The sequence below is a fragment of the Pseudophryne corroboree genome, chromosome 6, assembly GCF_028390025.1.
Source record: "Pseudophryne corroboree isolate aPseCor3 chromosome 6, aPseCor3.hap2, whole genome shotgun sequence".
In the NCBI taxonomy this organism is placed as follows: Eukaryota; Metazoa; Chordata; class Amphibia; order Anura; family Myobatrachidae; genus Pseudophryne; species Pseudophryne corroboree.
This window is the reverse complement of record NC_086449.1, coordinates 564,988,080-565,012,262: the sequence shown is the minus strand read 5'-3', so window position 1 is coordinate 565,012,262 and position 24,183 is coordinate 564,988,080. Positions and strand designations below refer to the sequence as shown.

The following is a 24,183-nucleotide window of genomic DNA, read 5'->3' as shown; positions in this document are numbered from 1 at the left end:
TCTGTTAGGGCCTTCCTGGCCTCACACCACGCAACATATTTTCGCCAAATACGGTGATAATGGTTTGCGGTTACTTCTTTCCTGGCTTTTATCAGCGTAGCAATGACTTCCTCCGGAATGCCCTTTTCCTTTAGGATCCGGAATTCAACCGCCATGCCGTCAAACGCAGCCGCGGTAAGTCTTGGAACAGACAGGGCCCCTACTGTAGCAGATCCTGTCTGAGCGGTAGAGGCCATGGGTCCTCTGATATCATTTCTTGAAGTTCTGGGTACCAAGCTCTTCTTGGCCCATCCGGAACCACGAGTATCGTTCTTACTCCTCGTTTTCTTATTATTCTCAGTACCTTTGGTATGAGAGGCAGAGGAGGGAATACATAAACCGACTGGTACACCCACGGTGTCACTAGAGCGTCCACAGCTATTGCCTGAGGGTCCCTTGACCTGGTGCAATATCTAGTTTTTTGTTTAGGCGGGACGCCATCATGTCCACCTGTGGCCTTTCCCAACGGTTTACCAACAGTTGGAAGACTTCTGGATGAAGTCCCCACTCTCCCGGGTGTAGGTCGTGTCTGCTTCCCAGTTGTCCACTCCCGGAATGAACACTGCTGACAGTGCTAAGACGTGATTTTCCGCCCATCGGAGAATCCTTGTGGCTTCTGCCATCGCCATCCCGCTTCTTGTGCCGCCCTGTCGCCCTGTCGGTTTACATGGGCAACTGCCGTGATGTTGTCTGATTGGATCAGTACTGGCTGGTTCTTAAGCAGAGGCCTTGCCAGACTTAGGGCATTGTAAATGGCCCTCAGTTCCAGAATATTTATGTGTAGGGACGACTCCTGACTTGACCAAAGTCCTTGGAAATTTCTTCCCTGTGTGACTGCCCCCCAGCCTCGAAGGCTGGCATCCGTGGTTACCAGGACCCAGTCCTGTATGCCGAATCTGCGGCCCTCTTGAAGATGAGCACTCTGCAGCCACCACAGTAGAGATACCCTGGTCCTTGGAGACAGGGTTATCAGCCGATGCATCTGAAGATGCGATCCCGACCACTTGTCCAAGAGGTCCCACTGAAAGGCTCTTGCATGGAACCTGCCGAATGGAATTTTGCTTCGTAAGAAGCTACCATTTTTCCCAGGACTCGTGTGCAATGATGCACCAATACCTGTTTTGGTTTCAGAAAGTCTCTGAGTAGAGATGACAGCTCCTTGGCTTTCTCCTGCGGGAGAAACACTTTTTTCTGTTCTGTGTCCAGAACCATCCCCAGGAACAGTAGGCGTGTGGTAGGAACCAGCTGTGACTTTGGAATGTATAGAGTCCATCCGTGCTGTTGTAGCACTTCCCGAGATAGTGCTACTCCGACCAACAACTGCTCCTTGGACCTCGCCTTTATAAGGAGATCGTCCAAGTACGGGATAATTAAAACTCCCTTTTTTCGAAGGAGTATCATCATTTCTGCCATTACCTTGGTAAAGACCCTCGGTGCCGTGGACAGTCCAAACGGCAGTGTTTGGAATTGGTAATGGCAATCCTGTACCACAAATCTGAGGTACTCCTGGTGAGGATGGTAAATGGGGACATGTAGGTAAGCATCCTTGATGTCCAGGGATACCATGTAATCCCCCTCCTCCAGGCTTGCAATAACCGCCCTGAGCGATTCCATCTTGAACTTGAATTTTTTTATGTATGTGTTCAAGGATTTCAAATTTAAAATGGGTCTCCCCGAACCGTCCGGTTTCGGTACCACAAACAGTGTGGAATAGTAACCCCGTCCTTGTTGAAGTAGGGGCACCTTGACTATCACCTGCTGGGAATACAGCTTGTGAATTGCCTCTAGCACAGCCTCCCTGCCTGAGGGAGTTGTCGGCAAGGCAGATTTGAGGAAATGGCGGGGGGGAGACGCCTCGAATTCCAGCCTGAACCCCTGAGAAACTACTTGAAGGATCCAGGGATCCACCTGTGAGCGAGCCCACTGATCGCTGAAATTTTTGAGGCGGCCCCCCACCGTACCTGGCTACGCCTATGGAGCCCCCGCGTCATGCGGTGGACTCAGAGGAAGCGGGGGAAGAATTTTGATTCTGGAAACTGGCTGACTGGTGCAGCTTTTTCCCTCTTCCCTCGTCTCTGTGCAGAAAGGAAGCGCCTTTGACCCGCTTGCTTTTCTGAAGCCGAAAGGACTGTACCTGATAATACAGTGCTTTCTTAGGCTGTGAGGAAACCTGAGGTAAAAAAATTTCTTCCCAGCTGTTGCTGTGGATACGAGGTCCCAGAGACCATCCCCAAACAATTCCTCGCCCTTATAAGGCTCTATGTGCCTTTTAAAGTCAGCATCACCTGTCCAGTGTCGGGTCTCTAATACCCTCCTGACAGAATGGACATTGCATTAATTCTGGATGCCAGCCGGCAAAATATCCCTCTGTGCATCCCTCATATATAAGACGACGTCTTTAATATGCTCTTATGTTCGCAAAATAGTATCCCTGTTTGACAGGGTCACAGACCACGCTGCAGCAGCACTATCTGCAGGTCTCAGTCTAGTACCTGAGTGTGTAAATACAGACTTCAGGATAGCCTCCTGCTTTTTATCAGCAGGTACCTTCAAAGTGGCCGTATCCTAAGACGGCAGTGCCACCTTTTTTGACAAACGTGTGAGCGCCTTATCCACCCTAGGGGATATCTCCCAGCGTAACTTATCCTCTGGCGGGAAAGGGTACGCCATCAGTAACTTTTTAGAAATTACCAGTTTCTTATCGGGGGAACCCACGCTTTTTCACACTTCATTCACTCATTTAATGGGGGGAACCAAACACTGCCTGCTTTTTCTCCCCAAACATAAAACCCTTTTTTAGTGGTACTTGGGTTAATGTCAGAAATGTGTAACACATTTTTTATTGCCGGGATCATGTAACGGATGTTCCTAGTGGATTGTGTATATGTCTCAACCTCGTCGACACTGGAGTCAGACTCCGTGTCGACAACTGTGTCTGCCATCTGAGGGAGCGGGTGTTTTTGAGCCCCTGATGGCCTTTGAGACGCCTGGGCAGGCGCGGGCTGAGAAGCCGGCTGTTCCACAGCTGTTACGTCATCCAGCCTTTTATGTAAGGAGTTGACACTGTCGGTTTATACCTTCCACCTATCCATCCACTCTGGTGTCGGCCCCACAGGGGGCGACATCACATTTATCGGCATCTGCTCTGCCACCACATAAGCCTCCTCATCAAACGTGTCGACACAGCCGTACCGACACACCGCACACACACAGGGAATGCTCTGACAGAGGACAGGACCCCACACAGCCCTTTGGGGAGAGAGAGAGTATGCCAGCACACACCAGAGCGCTATATAATTTAGGGATTAACACAATATTGAGTGAATTTTTCCCAATAGCTGCTTGTATATACAATATTGCGCCTAAATTTAGTGCCCTCCCTCTCTTTTTAACCCTTTGAGCCTGCAAACTACAGGGGAGAGCCTGGGGAGCTGTCTTCCAGCTGCACTGTGAAGAGAAAACGGCGCCAGTGTGCTGAGGGAGATAGCGCCGTCCCTTTTTCGCGGACTTTTCTCCCGCTTTTTTATGGATTCTGGCAGGGGTATTTATCACATATATAGCCTCTGGGGCTATATATTGTGATATATTTGCCAGCCAAGGTGTTTTTATTGCTTCTCAGGGTGCCGCCCCCCCCCCCCCCCCAGCGCCCTGCACCCTCAGTGACCGGAGTGTGAAGTGTGTATGAGGAGCAATGGCGCACAGCTGCAGTGCTGTGCGCTACCTTGGTGAAGACTGATGTCTTCTGCCGCCGATTTTCCGACCTCTTCTTGCTTCTGGCTCTGTAAGGGGGACGGCGGCGCGGCTCCGGGAACGAACACCAAGGCCAGTTCCATGCGGTCGATCCCTCTGGAGCTAATGGTGTCCAGTAGCCTAAGAAGCCCAAGCTAGCTGCAAGCAGGTAGGTTCGCTTCTTCTCCCCTTAGTCCCTCGATGCAGTGAGCCTGTTGCCAGCAGGTCTCACTGTAAAATAAAAAACCTAAAATAAACTTTCTTTCTAGGAGCTCAGGAGAGCCCCTAGTGTGCATCCAGCTCGGCCGGGCACAGAAATCTAACTGAGGCTTGGAGGAGGGTCATAGTGGGAGGAGCCAGTGCACACCAGGTAGTCTAAAAGCTTTCTTTTAGTTGTGCCCAGTCTCCTGCGGAGCCGCTATTCCCCATGGTCCTTTCGGAGTTCCCAGCATCCACTAGGACGTTAGAGAAATGGGCCTTACCGTCCAGTATTGGTTCCACGAACAGGTTAGAGTAGTAACCCTTTCCCTGTTGTTGCAGTGGCAATGGAACAATTACTTGGGACTGGACCAATTTTAGGATGGCCTGTTGCAGCGTAACACGTGTATCCTCAAAAAGCTGGCAATCTTGATTTGAAAAATCATTGGGGAGGACCACCATCCAGCTTGTAGCCCTGTGAAATTAGGTCCTTTACCCAGGTATTCTGGCTGGAGCCTTCCCAGATGCGGATGAAGTGACGCAGCAGAGCTACCACCTCGAGATCCCCTTGGGGTGGGTGGGCACCGTCATGCAGAGGCCTTAGTGGAAGCTGAACTGGTGCTCTGGTCCTGCGAATCTGCGGTTTCTGGTTTTCTTGTCTTACCTCTGCTGCCTCTAGCCGCATTGGAGGCACCTCTGGTCCTAGATCGAAATCGGTTAGACCGAAAGGACTGGGCAGAAGGCCCCGGGTAAGAACGTCTAGCCGGCAGGGCCCCAGAGGGTAGAAACGTGGAATTCCCCGCAGTAACTTTAGAAAATAAGAATTTACTTACCGATAATTCTATTTCTCGGAGTCCGTAGTGGATGCTGGGGTTCCTGAAAGGACCATGGGGAATAGCGGCTCCGCAGGAGACAGGGCACAAAAAAGTAAAGCTTTACTAGGTCAGGTGGTGTGCACTGGCTCCTCCCCCTATGACCCTCCTCCAGACTCCAGTTAGGTACTGTGCCCGGACGAGCATACACAATAAGGGAGGCATTTTGAATCCCGGGTAAGACTCATACCAGCCACACCAATCACACCGTACAACTTGTGATCTAAACCCAGTTAACAGTATGACCACAGAAAGGGCCTCTTAAAGATGGCTCCTTAACAATAACCCGAATTAGTTAACAATAACTATGTACAAGTATTGCAGATAATCCGCACTTGGGATGGGCGCCCAGCATCCACTACGGACTCCGAGAAATAGAATTATCGGTAAGTAAATTCTTATTTTCTCTATCGTCCTAAGTGGATGCTGGGGTTCCTGAAAGGACCATGGGGATTATACCAAAGCTCCCAAACGGGCGGGAGAGTGCGGATGACTCTGCAGCACCGAATGAGAGAACTCCAGGTCCTCCTTTGCCAGGGTATCAAATTTGTAAAATTTTACAAACGTGTTCTCCCCCGACCACGTAGCTGCTCGGCAGAGTTGTAATGCCGAGACCCCTCGGGCAGCCGCCCAAGATGAGCCCACCTTCCTTGTGGAGTGGGCTTTTACAGTTTTAGGCTGTGGCAGGCCTGCCACAGAATGTGCAAGTTGAATTGTGTTACAAATCCAACGAGCAATCGACTGCTTAGAAGCAGGTGCGCCCAACTTGTTGGGTGCATACAATATAAACAGCGAGTCAGATTTTCTGACTCCAGCCGTCCTTGCAATGTATATTTTTAAGGCTCTGACAACGTCCAACAACTTGGAGTCCTCCAAGTCGCTAGTGGCCGCAGGCACCACAATAGGTTGGTTCAGATGAAATGCTGATACCACTTTAGGGAGAAAATGCGGACGAGTCCGCAGTTCTGCCCTATCCGAATGGAAGATTAGATAAGGACTTTTATAAGATAAAGCCGCCAATTCAGATACTCTCCTGGCAGAGGCCAGGGCTAGTAACATAGTCACTTTCAATGTGAGATATTTCAAATCCACCTTTTTCAATGGTTCAAACCAATGGGATTTGAGGAAATCTAAAACTACATTTAGATCCCACGGTGCCACCGGAGGCACCACAGGAGGCTGTATATGCAGTACTCCCTTGACAAAAGTCTGGACCTCAGGGACAGAGGCCAATTCTTTTTGGAAGAATATTGACAGGGCCGAAATTTGAACCTTAATGGATCCCAATTTGAGACCCATAGATAATCCTGATTGCAGGAAATGTAGGAAACGACCCAGTTGGAATTCCTCCGTCGGAACCCTCCGATCCTCGCACCACGCTACATATTTTCGCCAAATGCGGTGATAATGTTTCACGGTGACTTCCTTCCGTGCCTTAATCAAGGTAGGAATGACTTCTTCTGGAATGCCTTTCCCTTTTAGGATCTGGCGTTCAACCGCCATGCCGTCAAACGCAGCCGCGGTAAGTCTTGAAAAAGACAGGGACCCTGCTGTAGCAGGTCCCTTCTCAGAGGTAGAGGCCACGGTTCGTCCGTGAGCATCTCTTGAAGTTCCGGATACCAAGTCCTTCTCGGCCAATCCGGAACCACTAGTATTGTTCTTACTCTTCTTTGCCGTATGATCTTCAATACCTTTGGTATGAGCGGCAGAGGAGGAAACACATACACTGACTGGTACACCCAAGGAGTTACCAGTGCGTCCACAGCTATTGCCTGTGGATCTCTTGACCTGGCGCAATATTTGTCCAGTTTCTTGTTGAGGCGAGACGCCATCATGTCTACAATTGGTCTTTCCCAACGGTCTATTAACATGTTGAAGACTTCTGGATGTAGACCCCACTCTCCCGGATGAAGATCGTGTCTGCTGAGGAAGTCTGCTTCCCAGTTGTCCACGCCCGGGATGAACACTGCTGACAGTGCTATCACGTGATTCTCCGCCCAGCGAAGAATCTTGGCAGCTTCTGCCATTGCACTCCTGCTTCTTGTGCCGCCCTGCCTGTTTACATGGGCGACCGCCGTGATGTTGTCCGACTGAATCAACACCGGCTTTCCTTGCAGGAGAAGTTCCGCCTGGCTTAGAGCATTGTAGATTGCTCTTAGTTCCAGAATGTTTATGTGAAGAGACTTTTCCAGACTCGTCCATACTCCCTGGAAGTTTCTTCCTTGTGTGACTGCTCCCCAGCCTCTCAGGCTGGCGTCCGTGGTCACCAGGATCCAATCCTGAATGCCGAATCTGCGGCCTTCTAATAGGTGAGCCTTCTGCAACCACCACAGAAGTGACACCCTTGTCTTTGGTGACAGGGTTATTCGCAGGTGCATCTGCAGATGCGACCCTGACCATTTGTCCAACAGATCCCTTTGGAATATTCTTGCATGGAATCTGCCGAATGGAATTGCTTCGTAAGAAGCCACCATTTTTCCCAGGACTCTTGTGCATTGATGTACTGACACTTTTCCTGGTTTTAGGAGGTTCCTGACCAGATCGGATAACTCCTTGGCTTTTTCCTCTGGAAGGAAAACCTTTTTCTGAACCGTGTCCAGAATCATTCCTAGGAACAGCAGACGAGTTGTCGGGATTAAATGGGATTTTGGAATATTCAGAATCCACCCGTGTTGTCTTAGCACCTCTTGAGATAGTGCTAAAGCTGTCTCCAGCTGTTCTCTGGACCTTGCCCTTATTAGGAGATCGTCCAAGTATGGGATAACTAATACGCCTTTTCTTCGAAGAAGAATCATCATCTCGGCCATTACCTTGGTAAAGACCCGAGGCGCCGTGGACAATCCGAACGGCAGCGTCTGAAACTGATAGTGACAGTTTTGAACAATGAACCTGAGGTACCCCTGGTGTGCGGGGTAAATCGGAACGTGTAGATACGCATCCTTGATGTCCAAGGATACCATAAAGTCCCCTTCTTCCAGGTTCGCTATCACTGCTCTGAGTGACTCCATCTTGAACTTGAACTTTTTTATGTAGAGGTTCAAGGACTTCAGATTTAGAATAGGCCTTACCGAGCCATCCGGCTTCGGTACCACAAATAGAGTGGAATAATACCCCTTTCCTTGTTGTAATAGGGGTACTTTGACTATCACCTGCTGAGCGTACAGCTTGTGAATGGCTTCCAACACCCTCTCCCTTTCGGAAGAGACGGTTGGTAAGGCAGACTTCAGGAAACGATGAGGAGGATCCGTCTCTAATTCCAACCTGTACCCCTGAGATATTATCTGCAGGATCCAGGGGTCTACCTGCGAGTGAGCCCACTGCGCGCTGTAATTTTTGAGACGGCCCCCCACTGTCCCCGAGTCCGCTTGAGAGGCCCCAGCGTCATGCTGAGGTTTTTGCAGGAGCCGGGGAGGGCTTCTGTTCCTGGGAAGGAGCTGCCTGTTGGTGTCTCTTCCCTCTTCCTCTGCCTCGTGGCAGGTACGACAAGCCCTTTGCTCTCTTATTTTTGTAGGAGCGAAAAGGCTGCGGTTGAAAGGTCGGTGCCTTTCTCTGTTGGGGAGTGACTTGAGGTAAAAAAGTGGATTTCCCGGCAGTAGCCGTGGCCACCAAGTCTGATAGACCAACTCCAAATAACTCCTCCCCTTTATACGGCAAAACCTCCATGTGACGTTTTGAATCCGCATCGCCTGTCCACTGTCGTGTCCATAAGGCTCTTCTGGCTGAAATGGACATAGCACTCACCCGAGATGCCAGTGTGCAAATATCCCTCTGTGCATCACGCATATAGATAAATGCATCCTTTATTTGTTCTAACGACAGTAAAACATTGTCCCTATCTAGGGTATCAATATTTTCAATCAGGGATTCTGACCAAACTACTCCAGCACTGCACATCCAGGCAGTTGCTATAGCTGGTCGTAGTATAACACCTGCATGTGTGTATATATTCTTTTGAATAACTTCCATCTTTCTATCTGATGGATCCTTAAGTGCGGCCGTCTCAGGAGAGGGTAACGCCACTTGTTTGGATAAGCGTGTGAGCGCCTTGTCCACCTTAGGGGGTGTTTCCCAGCGCGCCCTAACCTCTGGCGGGAAAGGGTATAATGCCAATAACTTTTTTGAAATTATCAACTTTTTATCAGGAGCAACCCACGCTTCATCACACACGTCATTTAATTCTTCTGATTCAGGAAAAACTGTTTGTAGTTTTTTCACACCATACATAATACCCTGTTTTACGGTATCTGTAGTATCAGCTAAATGTAACGTCTCCTTCATTGCCAAAATCATATAACGTGTGGCCCTACTGGAAAATACGTTTGAATTTCTACCGTCGTCACTGGAATCAGTGCCCGTGTCTGGGTCTGTGTCGACCGACTGAGGCAAAGGGCGTTTTACAGCCCCTGACGGTGTTTGAGGCGCCTGGACAGGCATTAATTGATTGTCCGGCCGCCTCATGTCCTCAACTGACTGTTTAAGGGAAGATAAACCATCACGTAATTCCACAAATAAAGGCATCCATTCTGGTGTCGACCCCCTGGGGGGTGACATCTGCATATTTGGCAATTGCTCCGCCTCCACACCAATATCGTCCTCATACATGTCGACACCACGTACCGACACACACCGCAAACTCACAGGGAATGCTCTAATGAAGACAGGACCCACTAGCCCTTTTGGGGAGACAGAGGGAGAGTCTGCCAGCACACACCACAAAGCGCTATATATACAAGGGATATCCTTATATTAAGTGCTCCCTTATAGCTGCTTTAATATATATATATATAGCCATTAATGTGCCCCCCCTCTCTGTTTTACCCTGTTTCTGTAGTGCAGTGCAGGGGAGAGACCTGGGAGCCGTTCTGACCAGCGGAGCTGTGACAGAAAATGGCGCCGTGTGCTGAGGAGATAGGCCCCGCCCCTTTTTCGGCGGGTTCTTCTCCCGCTATTTTTCCAGTCAGGCAGGGGTTAAATATCTCCATATAGCCCCTATGGGCTATATGTGAGGTATTTTTAGCCTTGTATAAGGTTTATATTTGCCTCTCAGAGCGCCCCCCCCCAGCGCTCTGCACCCTCAGTGACTGCCCAGTGAAGTGTGCTGAGAGGAAAATGGCGCACAGCTGCAGTGCTGTGCGCTACCTTATGAAGACTGAGGAGTCTTCAGCCGCCGGTTTCCGGACCTCTTCACGCTTCAGCATCTGCAAGGGGGTCGGCGGCGCGGCTCCGGGACCGGACTCCACGGCTGGGCCTGTGTTCGATCCCTCTGGAGCTAATGGTGTCCAGTAGCCAAGCAGCAAATCCACTCTGCATGCAGGTGAGTTTACTACTTTCCCCCTAAGTCCCACGTTGCAGTGATCCTGTTGCCAGCAGGACTCACTGTAAAGAAAAAAAACCTAAACTAAACTTTCTCTAAGCAGCTCTTTAGGAGAGCCACCTAGATTGCACCCTTCTCGTTCGGGCACAAAATCTAACTGGAGTCTGGAGGAGGGTCATAGGGGGAGGAGCCAGTGCACACCACCTGACCTAGTAAAGCTTTACTTTTTTGTGCCCTGTCTCCTGCGGAGCCGCTATTCCCCATGGTCCTTTCAGGAACCCCAGCATCCACTTAGGACGATAGAGAAATCTACATATCCAATTCCACCCCAAAGAGTCAATCCCCTGAAAAAGGAAGAGACTCTACACTGCACTTGGACTCTGCATCCGCTATCCACTGAGGCAACCACAAAGCTCTGCGCGGCGACACCACCATAGCAGTGGTCCTAGCATTAATATTGCCTATCTCCTTGAGAGAGTCACACAGGACGCGTGCAGTGTCTTGAATGTGTTTTAGGAGAGTCACCGTAGTGACCAGGGACATATCCCCCCCGAGAGGCCCTCTTGAATTTGAGTAGCCCACGTATGAATGGCATGAGTCATCCAGCAACCCGCTATGACCGGTCTTTGTGATATACCAGCCACTGTGTATATAGACTTCAGTGTAGTCTCTATTTTTCTATCTCCAGGGTCCTTTATGGTAAAGGAGCCCAGAGCTGGCAGTACCGCCTTTTTAGAGAGGCGAGAAACTGATATGTCTACAGCTGGGGGTTCTTCCCAGAGTTTCCTGCCTTCAGGAGCAAATGGGAAAGTATGCAAAAAACGTTTCGTCACTTAATATTTTTATCTGGATTTTTCCAGGCTAACTTAAACAGGTCATCCAGCTCTGCAGAATCAGGGAAAGTGACACTGATTTTTCTGTGTTAAGGAAAACGACTGCTGTGCTGCAGCATCCTCTAGAGGGAGTTTTAACACGTCCCGTATAGCAAGAATGAGGGGCTCAATACCCTGTGTAGAAGGGAATCCCCAGTAACAAGATACAAGTCCTCCTGTACCTTCTCATCAGAGTCTGAGAGTAAAGCAGGTAACCCACGTATTGTGGTCCTGATCTAGAGAGGGGGGCTGTGGAGCATGTGCCCTTGCAGCTAGGTCTTCAACAGCCTGCTGCAGTTGTTGAGTTTTCTGAGTATTAGCAGTGAGCTAAGATGACATATCTGACATCATGGATTTTATGGCACCTAACCAGGAAGGCTCTTGACCCTCCCCCTCAGCCCCCACACTGAGTTGTGAGGACTGGCTGCATTGTTCACATGAAATGGAACCAGATGTAGAGGGAGAGAATCTGGTGTGACATACACTGCATAATTGGTGTTTTACCATGTTTACAGTAAACAACACTTATACCCACAGAAAAGTAATACAATAGTAAGTATCTCCTTACTGTATGTGAGAGGGAGACAGAGAGAAGTGAACAGCACACCAAGCTAAACGGCCTCAGTGAGACTGCAAGCTGTTATATCTCAGTGTAACACCGGAGTTTTAGTCCTTTTCAGGACACAGATTGTGTACAATAGCGACTCTCACCCTTTTGCTACACCCCTGTACCAGTTTTCCTGCATATCCTGAGTGCCTGGAGGAGCGGTGTGCGCCTGCTGCTGCAGCTGTAAGCAGAGAAAGGTGCCAAAATGCCGCTGGTCCTGCTCTGAGGAAGCTACACCCCCTGTAATGGCGCCGGAGCTTCATAGATATTTATACTGGCAAAGTCTCCAGAAAAGTGTGAAAACATCACAGCAGTGTTAGTTTCCACTACCGCTGCCAGTGTACACAGGGGGGCTATAGCGGGTCCCCCCTCGGGAGGGTCCCGTATGCCGCCCCTGCGTTTTTGTCGCACCAAGAACCGGGAAACCCCCCTAGCGGGGACCCTGGTTTGTACTCGCCACTCTTCTCACCTTCAGGCTACTGTTAGGGGTGTGCGGCGTGCTGCATTTGTGACTTTGTGACGGCTAAGGCACAGTGCCCCGCTGTACAACTACCTCTCAGGACGGTGGTCCTGCAGCGGGGAAGCGGCCCTGACGCCTAAAGAGATCAGTACACGCCCCCCCCCTAATCCCATGGTGTAGGTATGCTGTTGCCTAAACAGCATACCGAAAATAATAAAGTTTTAAAAGACACGAGTGTGCATCCTCTCCTGAGGGCACTTTTTTCTAAACTGCCTGTGGGAGGGGGCATAGAGGGGAAGAGCCAGCACACCCAGTTGAAGAAATTTAAAGTGCACCGGCTCCTTTGGACCCCATCTATACCCCCTCGTACTAATTCCCCAATATCCCTTTTTTCATATGACACGCCTCAAAAGATACATACAACTCAACATACATAGTCGCACATAAGGCAACTTCCGCACAAATCAATACCAGGCCCACCGTGTGCAGATTTATGGGGCTACCATAAGATCGGCATGCAGTATTGAGAGCTCACGTGGGGATATCTACTGTTCCATTCATTCAAAAGATCAATAAACACATGGGACTAGATATAGAAAGATTTACTACGTGGCAGCTTTTGCAAGCCGACGAAATGCCAATACAGGTTGAGTATCCCATATCCAAATATTCCGAAATACGGAATATTCCGAAATACGGACTTTTTTTGAGTGAGAGTGAGATAGTGAAACCTTTGTTTTTTGATGGCTTAATGTACACAAACTTTGTTTAATACACAAAGTTATTAATAATATTGTATTAAATGACCTTCAGGCTGTGTATATAAGGTGTATATGAAACATAAATAAATTGTGTGAATGTAGACACACTTTGTTTAATGCACAAAGTTATAAAAAATATTGGCTAAAATTACTTTCAGGCTGTGTGTATAAAGTGTATATGTAACATAAATGCATTCTGTGCTTAGATTTAGGTTCCATCACCATGATATCTCATTATGGTATCTAATTATTCCAAAATACGGAAAAATCCGATATCCAAAATACCTCTGGTCCCAAGCATTTTGGATAAGGGATACTCAACCTGTAATAATAATAATAGATGCAAAACATTACTGTTTTCTCATTTAATATTATTGCCGGTTTAAAGTTTAGGGTCAAAGGTGTCAAAAATTGGCAGTCACATAGTAAATCTAGCCAATGGAGAGCTATAGATAACAATAGCAAAGAAAGGCTACATAAGACAAAAATGAAAGCAAATAGGAAAATGTTTTACGGCTTACAATGTAGAGGTTTCTAAAAAGAATAAAGACGGAAATGTAAATCTATACAGCGAAGAAAGAGGTCATTCATATATAGGATATATAGGTATATAAATACTGTATATGTAATTAGGAACTGGAAGCACTTGCTGTAAAGATACCAATGCCAATCCTGGACCAACAGCAGTACATACGCTTTTAAAACACAGAATAAAATTCATTTGTTTATTAAAACGGTTTTAGAGGTTTGCAAGTTACACAGTGTAATAAATGAAGAGGAGGGATATGGTGGTGAAGCAGGTTTGTGCCAGCTGTGCTGGCAGGTGATCAGGTTGCCTCACACTACACAGCTGCTACAACAACCTACTCTACATTCCAAATGAAACAACACGGACAGATCCCAATCCCATGACACCACGTCTGCCAATAGGAATACTAGTTTTGGCTCAATAAGATAAACAAATATAAGGTCATGTCTGTGATACAGAATAACTGACTTATTATCATTGCTACAGGGAACTATACATTAACATGTTGATCTGGAATTTCTAATAACTCATGCTCATCCTCCACAGGAAATATAGGTTATAAGGTTTGTTCCTTCATGATTTCACAGCCAACAAATAAACCTGTGACCTTTATTACTAAGACAAATGGAGTGTATTAGGTTTGGTTGCTAGTTATGTCGAAATTCATCAGGTTGACATGAGAACGTTAACATTCTTAGCAGTAACAGTGACCATGACAACATTCATCATGTCTACACAGCTGATCTGTCGACATGACCAACTGTCAACAAACTGTCCCTAGTGGTCAAGTGGTGTCTCACTGTCTCACGGCGGCTGCAGTGGGTGTAGTGTATACTTTCGGGTCCCGGCGGTCAGGTGAGGAGCAGTTACAGTCTGAGCAGCAGCGTTCCGGTAAGTATTATGACCCTATCCCTAACCCCCTCCCCAACAAACCTAATAGTCGGCACTCTGAGAACGTTGACATTTCAGATGTCGACACTTTGAACATGTCGACATTCGGATGAGGTCTACATAGTGCCCGTCTGAACTATGTCAATTTTGAAACACAGTTTGGATCCCAATAAATTGAATATTTAGTAGTGCGGTGTTTACAATATCTCATGTCATTTATTCCATTTCTACATTTACAGTATTTCATACTCAATGCCTCTATCATAAACAGGGGTAGTAAACCAGGGCCGATACAGCCAGATTGAATGCTACTTACCGATGTCGGCTTCCACAGCTCTGTACATTAGTCCTTTTACATGGACATCTCTAATTGAATCCTAGTCAATAATAAAACAGGTTTATCAGTAAGTTGAAAAGTTACAATAATACAGCTACTTCAGTAACAAACCACAAAAGTACACAATTAGGAGGCATCTTGCTGCAATGTGGCTGTAAATAATATCTGTATAAATAGGTATCACCTTAGTAGTTGTAAGGAGTTGCATACCCTATATTTTAAATTAATGGTAATTAGAAGTACTGTAACTCAGGAGTTCTGTGACCAGTATAAAAGCGCTCAGTCTGTGGGCTTGTGCTTTCCCATGTAAATCCAAAGTAATTTCTAGTATCCTTATAATTTACAGAGTTAATTATCCTATATACCATAGCAGCAGAATAGACTCTCACTGTCACTCTAGCTAGTGGAAGACATAGGGACACGGTTCAGCTATATCATTTGAGCTGTGGAATGACGACACACCCAGCGGTGAAATGAGCAACCTGCTAGATTGTGCCAGCATGCAGGCCAATCAAGCAGGAGATTGTTTAGAATTTAAGCACAGATCTCTCAGTGTGTACCTCCCTTAAAGGGCCCTACACACTGGCCGATCCGCCGCCGAGCTGCCCGACGGCGGATACGGCCGACGGGCGAACCGGCGGCGGGGAGGGGGGGGGGGCAGTGACGGGGGGAGTGAAGTTTCTTCACTCCCCCCGTGACGCGGCTCCATTGAATATTGGCCTGCATGTACAGCCAACGGGGGTCCAGCGATGAACGAGCGCGGGGCCGCGCATCGTTCATCGCTGGAGCCTCCACACTGAAAGATATGAACGAGTTCTCATGAACGAGATCGTTCATATCTTTCAAAAAAATCGGCCAGTGTGTAGGGCCTATTAACACTTCACCTGCAGACTGGCACCAGAGTATTTTTCTATAAGAAGTTTCACTATTTGCTTACATTTTCTGCTTCATGCCCTTTTACAGAATATCAAAGGCTGTGAATGACATCTAAAACACTGGGATCAAAAGTGTGTGTAGGGAGATAGATAGATAGATAGATAGATAGATAGATAGATAGATAGATAGATAGATAGATAGATAGATAGATAGATAGATAGATAGATAGATAGATAGATAGATAGATAGATAGATATTTTTGACCGTACACCCCATCTGTCTATCTTTTGGGAGTTTTCAATCAGAGCAGCATGTACTCTGGCTCCTACAATGTTATATTCAGTTTATAGGCACTGAGGGTGCAAAGCCATGTTGTAGAAATGGAATTATACGTACATGTACTAAGAATGACATTACCTTGTACAGGTATATGGTCTTCCACAGGTTAATGGAAATGTGTAAATAACATTATGTTTATTCAGTTCTATTACACTTTAGATTTCTGCAGAGTTTCACAATATCAGTCGCTAATCGTCTATGAATATGATCTTGGTGATTGAAGTGTGTACTTGCATTTGTAATTGTGTATCGTACTGTGGCACCTTTTAATGCACTTGGGCATCAGTGTGTACAAACCAAACACCTTGGAAGTAATAATAAGAATTTACTTACCGATAATTCTATTTCTCGGAGTCCGTAGTGGATGCTGGGGTTCCTGAAAGGACCATGGGGAATAGCGGCTCCGCAGGAGACAGGGCACAAAAAAGTAAAGCTTTACTAGGTCAGGTGGTGTGCACTGGCTCCTCCCCCTATGACCCTCCTCCAGACTCCAGTTAGGTACTGTGCCCGGACGAGCATACACAATAAGGGAGGCATTTTGAATCCCGGGTAAGACTCATACCAGCCACACCAATCACACCGTACAACTTGTGATCTAAACCCAGTTAACAGTATGACAACAGAAAGGGCCTCTTAAAGATGGCTCCTTAACAATAACCCGAATTAGTTAACAATAACTATGTACAAGTATTGCAGATAATCCGCACTTGGGATGGGCGCCCAGCATCCACTACGGACTCCGAGAAATAGAATTATCGGTAAGTAAATTCTTATTTTCTCTATCGTCCTAAGTGGATGCTGGGGTTCCTGAAAGGACCATGGGGATTATACCAAAGCTCCCAAACGGGCGGGAGAGTGCGGATGACTCTGCAGCACCGAATGAGAGAACTCCAGGTCCTCCTTTGCCAGGGTATCAAATTTGTAAAATTTTACAAACGTGTTCTCCCCCGACCACGTAGCTGCTCGGCAGAGTTGTAATGCCGAGACCCCTCGGGCAGCCGCCCAAGATGAGCCCACCTTCCTTGTGGAGTGGGCTTTTACAGTTTTAGGCTGTGGCAGGCCTGCCACAGAATGTGCAAGTTGAATTGTGTTACAAATCCAACGAGCAATCGACTGCTTAGAAGCAGGTGCGCCCAACTTGTTGGGTGCATACAATATAAACAGCGAGTCAGATTTTCTGACTCCAGCCGTCCTTGCAATGTATATTTTTAAGGCTCTGACAACGTCCAACAACTTGGAGTCCTCCAAGTCGCTAGTGGCCGCAGGCACCACAATAGGTTGGTTCAGATGAAATGCTGATACCACTTTAGGGAGAAAATGCGGACGAGTCCGCAGTTCTGCCCTATCCGAATGGAAGATTAGATAAGGACTTTTATAAGATAAAGCCGCCAATTCAGATACTCTCCTGGCAGAGGCCAGGGCTAGTAACATAGTCACTTTCAATGTGAGATATTTCAAATCCACCTTTTTCAATGGTTCAAACCAATGGGATTTGAGGAAATCTAAAACTACATTTAGATCCCACGGTGCCACCGGAGGCACCACAGGAGGCTGTATATGCAGTACTCCCTTGACAAAAGTCTGGACCTCAGGGACAGAGGCCAATTCTTTTTGGAAGAATATTGACAGGGCCGAAATTTGAACCTTAATGGATCCCAATTTGAGACCCATAGATAATCCTGATTGCAGGAAATGTAGGAAACGACCCAGTTGGAATTCCTCCGTCGGAACCCTCCGATCCTCGCACCACGCTACATATTTTCGCCAAATGCGGTGATAATGTTTCACGGTGACTTCCTTCCGTGCCTTAATCAAGGTAGGAATGACTTCTTCTGGAATGCCTTTCCCTTTTAGGATCTGGCGTTCAACCGCCATGCCGTCAAACGCAGCCGCGGTAAGTCTTGAAAAAGACAGGGACCCTGCTGTAGCAGGTCCCTTCTCAGAGGTAGAGGCCACGGTTCGTCCGTGAGCATCTCTTGAAGTTCCGGATACCAAGTCCTTCTCGGCCAATCCGGAACCACTAGTATTGTTCTTACTCTTCTTTGCCGTATGATCTTCAATACCTTTGGTATGAGCGGCAGAGGAGGAAACACATACACTGACTGGTACACCCAAGGAGTTACCAGTGCGTCCACAGCTATTGCCTGTGGATCTCTTGACCTGGCGCAATATTTGTCCAGTTTCTTGTTGAGGCGAGACGCCATCATGTCTACAATTGGTCTTTCCCAACGGTCTATTAACATGTTGAAGACTTCTGGATGTAGACCCCACTCTCCCGGATGAAGATCGTGTCTGCTGAGGAAGTCTGCTTCCCAGTTGTCCACGCCCGGGATGAACACTGCTGACAGTGCTATCACGTGATTCTCCGCCCAGCGAAGAATCTTGGCAGCTTCTGCCATTGCACTCCTGCTTCTTGTGCCGCCCTGCCTGTTTACATGGGCGACCGCCGTGATGTTGTCCGACTGAATCAACACCGGCTTTCCTTGCAGGAGAAGTTCCGCCTGGCTTAGAGCATTGTAGATTGCTCTTAGTTCCAGAATGTTTATGTGAAGAGACTTTTCCAGACTCGTCCATACTCCCTGGAAGTTTCTTCCTTGTGTGACTGCTCCCCAGCCTCTCAGGCTGGCGTCCGTGGTCACCAGGATCCAATCCTGAATGCCGAATCTGCGGCCTTCTAATAGGTGAGCCTTCTGCAACCACCACAGAAGTGACACCCTTGTCTTTGGTGACAGGGTTATTCGCAGGTGCATCTGCAGATGCGACCCTGACCATTTGTCCAACAGATCCCTTTGGAATATTCTTGCATGGAATCTGCCGAATGGAATTGCTTCGTAAGAAGCCACCATTTTTCCCAGGACTCTTGTGCATTGATGTACTGACACTTTTCCTGGTTTTAGGAGGTTCCTGACCAGATCGGATAACTCCTTGGCTTTTTCCTCTGGAAGGAAAACCTTTTTCTGAACCGTGTCCAGAATCATTCCTAGGAACAGCAGACGAGTTGTCGGGATTAAATGGGATTTTGGAATATTCAGAATCCACCCGTGTTGTCTTAGCACCTCTTGAGATAGTGCTAAAGCTGTCTCCAGCTGTTCTCTGGACCTTGCCCTTATTAGGAGATCGTCCAAGTATGGGATAACTAATACGCCTTTTCTTCGAAGAAGAATCATCATCTCGGCCATTACCTTGGTAAAGACCCGAGGCGCCGTGGACAATCCGAACGGCAGCGTCTGAAACTGATAGTGACAGTTTTGAACAATGAACCTGAGGTACCCCTGGTGTGCGGGGTAAATCGGAACGTGTAGATACGCATCCTTGATGTCCAAGGATACCATAAAGTCCCCTTCTTCCAGGTTCGCTATCACTGCTCTGAGTGACTCCATCTTGAACTTGAACTTTTTTATGTAGAGGTTCAAGGACTTCAGATTTAGAATAGGCCTTACCGAGCCATCCGGCTTCGGTACCACAAATAGAGTGGAATAATACCCCTTTCCTTGTTGTAATAGGGGTACTTTGACTATCACCTGCTGAGCGTACAGCTTGTGAATGGCTTCCAACACCCTCTCCCTTTCGGAAGAGACGGTTGGTAAGGCAGACTTCAGGAAACGATGAGGAGGATCCGTCTCTAATTCCAACCTGTACCCCTGAGATATTATCTGCAGGATCCAGGGGTCTACCTGCGAGTGAGCCCACTGCGCGCTGTAATTTTTGAGACGGCCCCCCACTGTCCCCGAGTCCGCTTGAGAGGCCCCAGCGTCATGCTGAGGTTTTTGCAGGAGCCGGGGAGGGCTTCTGTTCCTGGGAAGGAGCTGCCTGTTGGTGTCTCTTCCCTCTTCCTCTGCCTCGTGGCAGGTACGACAAGCCCTTTGCTCTCTTATTTTTGTAGGAGCGAAAAGGCTGCGGTTGAAAGGTCGGTGCCTTTCTCTGTTGGGGAGTGACTTGAGGTAAAAAAGTGGATTTCCCGGCAGTAGCCGTGGCCACCAAGTCTGATAGACCAACTCCAAATAACTCCTCCCCTTTATACGGCAAAACCTCCATGTGACGTTTTGAATCCGCATCGCCTGTCCACTGTCGTGTCCATAAGGCTCTTCTGGCTGAAATGGACATAGCACTCACCCGAGATGCCAGTGTGCAAATATCCCTCTGTGCATCACGCATATAGATAAATGCATCCTTTATTTGTTCTAACGACAGTAAAACATTGTCCCTATCTAGGGTATCAATATTTTCAATCAGGGATTCTGACCAAACTACTCCAGCACTGCACATCCAGGCAGTTGCTATAGCTGGTCGTAGTATAACACCTGCATGTGTGTATATATTCTTTTGAATAACTTCCATCTTTCTATCTGATGGATCCTTAAGTGCGGCCGTCTCAGGAGAGGGTAACGCCACTTGTTTGGATAAGCGTGTGAGCGCCTTGTCCACCTTAGGGGGTGTTTCCCAGCGCGCCCTAACCTCTGGCGGGAAAGGGTATAATGCCAATAACTTTTTTGAAATTATCAACTTTTTATCAGGAGCAACCCACGCTTCATCACACACGTCATTTAATTCTTCTGATTCAGGAAAAACTGTTTGTAGTTTTTTCACACCATACATAATACCCTGTTTTACGGTATCTGTAGTATCAGCTAAATGTAACGTCTCCTTCATTGCCAAAATCATATAACGTGTGGCCCTACTGGAAAATACGTTTGAATTTCTACCGTCGTCACTGGAATCAGTGCCCGTGTCTGGGTCTGTGTCGACCGACTGAGGCAAAGGGCGTTTTACAGCCCCTGACGGTGTTTGAGGCGCCTGGACAGGCATTAATTGATTGTCCGGCCGCCTCATGTCCTCAACTGACTGTTTAAGGGAAGATAAACCATCACGTAATTCCACAAATAAAGGCATCCATTCTGGTGTCGACCCCCTGGGGGGTGACATCTGCATATTTGGCAATTGCTCCGCCTCCACACCAATATCGTCCTCATACATGTCGACACCACGTACCGACACACACCGCAAACTCACAGGGAATGCTCTAATGAAGACAGGACCCACTAGCCCTTTTGGGGAGACAGAGGGAGAGTCTGCCAGCACACACCACAAAGCGCTATATATACAAGGGATATCCTTATATTAAGTGCTCCCTTATAGCTGCTTTAATATATATATATATATAGCCATTAATGTGCCCCCCCTCTCTGTTTTACCCTGTTTCTGTAGTGCAGTGCAGGGGAGAGACCTGGGAGCCGTTCTGACCAGCGGAGCTGTGACAGAAAATGGCGCCGTGTGCTGAGGAGATAGGCCCCGCCCCTTTTTCGGCGGGTTCTTCTCCCGCTATTTTTCCAGTCAGGCAGGGGTTAAATATCTCCATATAGCCCCTATGGGCTATATGTGAGGTATTTTTAGCCTTGTATAAGGTTTATATTTGCCTCTCAGAGCGCCCCCCCCCAGCGCTCTGCACCCTCAGTGACTGCCCAGTGAAGTGTGCTGAGAGGAAAATGGCGCACAGCTGCAGTGCTGTGCGCTACCTTATGAAGACTGAGGAGTCTTCAGCCGCCGGTTTCCGGACCTCTTCACGCTTCAGCATCTGCAAGGGGGTTGGCGGCGCGGCTCCGGGACCGGACTCCACGGCTGGGCCTGTGTTCGATCCCTCTGGAGCTAATGGTGTCCAGTAGCCAAGCAGCAAATCCACTCTGCATGCAGGTGAGTTTACTACTTTCCCCCTAAGTCCCACGTTGCAGTGATCCTGTTGCCAGCAGGACTCACTGTAAAGAAAAAAACCTAAACTAAACTTTCTCTAAGCAGCTCTTTAGGAGAGCCACCTAGATTGCACCCTTCTCGTTCGGGCACAAAATCTAACTGGAGTCTGGAGGAGGGTCATAGGGGGAGGAGCCAGTGCACACCACCTGACCTAGTAAAGCTTTACTTTTTTGTGCCCTGTCTCCTGCGGAGCCGCTATTCCCCATGGTCCTTTCAGGAACCCCAGCATCCACTTAGGACGATAGAGAAAATAAGATTTTACTTACCGGTAAATCTATTTCTCGTAGTCCGTAGAGGATGCTGGGACTCCGTAAGGACCATGGGGAATAGACGGGCTCCGCAGGAGATAGGGCACTTTAAGAAAGCTTTGGACTCTGGGTGTGCACTGGCTCCTCCCTCTATGCCCCTCCTCCAGACATCAGTTAGGGAAACTGTGCCCAGAGGAGATGGACAGTACGAGGAAGGATTTTTGTAAATCTAAGGGCGAGATCCATACCTGCCACACCAATCACACCGTATAACTTGTGATAAACTTACCCAGTTAACAGTATGAACAACCACATAGCCACGTTTCCACCGAAAAACTATAACACAACCCTTATGTAAGCAATAACTACATACAAGTCTTGCAGAAGAAGTCCGCACATGGGACGGGCGCCCAGCATCCTCTACGGACTACGAGAAATAGATTTACCGGTAAGTAAAATCTTATTTTCTCTAACGTCCTTGAGGATGCTGGGACTCCGTAAGGACCATGGGGATTATACCAACGCTCCCAAACGGGCGGGAGAGTGCGGATGACTCTGCAGCACCGATTGAGCAAACAGGAGGTCCTCCTCAGCCAGGGTATCAAACTTATAGAACTTTGCAAAGGTGTTTGTCCCCGACCAAGTACCTGCTCGGCACAACTGTAATGCCGAGACCCCTCGGGCAGCCGCCCAAGAAGAGCCCACTTTCCTAGTGGAGTGGGCCTTAACCGATTTCGGTAACGGCAATCCTGCCGTAGAATGCGCCTGCTGAATCGTGTTACAGATCCAGCGAGCAATAGTCTGCTTTGAAGCAGGAGCGCCAACCTTGTTGGCCGCATACAGAACGAACAAAGCTTCAGTCTTCCTGATTCTAGCCGTTCTGGTCACATAAATCTTCAAAGCCCTGACTACATCCAGGGACTCGGAATCCTCCAAGTCCTGTGTAGCCACAGGCACGACAATAGGTTGGTTCACATGAAAAGATGAGACCACTTTTGGCAGAAATTGAGGGCGAGTCCTCAACTCCGCACTATCCACGTGAAAAAACAAGTATGGGCTTTTATGTGATAAAGCCGCCAATTCGGAAACACGTCTTGCCGAAGCTAACGCCAACAACATGACCACTTTCCACGTGAGGCATTTCAACTCCACAGTTTTGAGTGGTTCAAACCAAGGCGACTTGAGGAAACGTAACACCACGTTAAGATCCCAAGGCGCCACCGGAGGCACAAAGGGAGGCTGAATATGCAGCACTCCCTTCACAAAGGTCTGTACTTCAGGAATAGAGGCCAATTCTCTTTGAAAGAAAATGGATAAGGCCGAAATCTGGACCTTTATGGACCCTAATTTTAGGCCCAAAGTCACTCCTGTTTGAAGGAAGTGAAGTAGACGGCCCAAATGGAACTCCTCCGTAGGAGCAGCTCTGGCCTCACACCAAGAAACATATTTCCGCCATATACGGTGATAATGTTTTAACGTCACATCTTTCCTAGCCTTGATCAGGGTAGGAATGACTTCCTCCGGAATCCCTTTTTCCACTAGGATCCGGCGTTCAACCGCCATGCCGTCAAACGCAGCCGCGGTAAGTCTTTGAACAGACAGGGCCCCTGCCGCAGCAGGTCCTGCCTTAGAGGAAGAGGCCACGGATCCCCTGCGAGCAACTCTTGCAACTCCGGATACCAAGTCCTTCGTGGCCAATCCGGAACAATGAGTATTGGCCCTCATTCCGAGTCGTTCGCTCGGTAATTTTCTTCGCATCGCAGCGTTTTTCTGCTTAGTACGCATGCGCAATGTTCGCACTGCGACTGCGCCAAGTAATTTTGCTATGAAGATAGTTTTTTTACTCACGGCTCTTTCTTCGCTCCGGCGATCGTAATGTGATTGACAGGAAATGGGTGTTACTGGGCGGAAACACAGCATTTTATGGGCGTGTGGATAAAAACGCTACCGTTTCCGGAAAAAACGCGGGAGTGGCTGGAGAAACGGGGGAGTGTCTGGGCGAACGCTGGGTGTGTTTGTGATGTCAAACCAGGAACGACAAGCACTGAACTGATCGCAGATGCCGAGTAAGTCTGAAGCTACTCTGAAACTGCTAAGTAGTTTGTAATCGCAATATTGCGAATACATCGTTCGCAATTTTAAGAAGCTAAGATTCACTCCCAGTAGGCGGCGGCTTAGCGTGTGTAACTCTGCTAAAATCGCCTTGCGAGCGAACAACTCGGAATGAGGGCCATTGTTCTGACCTTGCTTCTTCGTATTATTCTCAACACCTTGGGTATGAAAGGAAGAGGAGGAAACACATAGACCAATCTGAACACCCAAGGTGTCACCAGAGCGTCTACCGCTACCGCCTGAGGGTCCCTTGA

The 24,183-nt window shown here is 48.1% G+C and overlaps 1 protein-coding gene across 2 annotated transcripts in view; it reads right to left on the bottom strand.

Moving 5' to 3' along the window:
* Positions 1-24,183, bottom strand: part of NT5DC3 (5'-nucleotidase domain containing 3) — a 172,477-nt gene that overhangs the window by 23,650 nt on the left and 124,644 nt on the right. For both annotated transcript variants that reach the window (XM_063927787.1, XM_063927788.1), the window contains exon 7: positions 14,589-14,649. In XM_063927787.1, the coding sequence (XP_063783857.1) occupies positions 14,589-14,649 (61 nt within the window). The remainder of the gene's footprint in view (positions 1-14,588; positions 14,650-24,183) is intronic.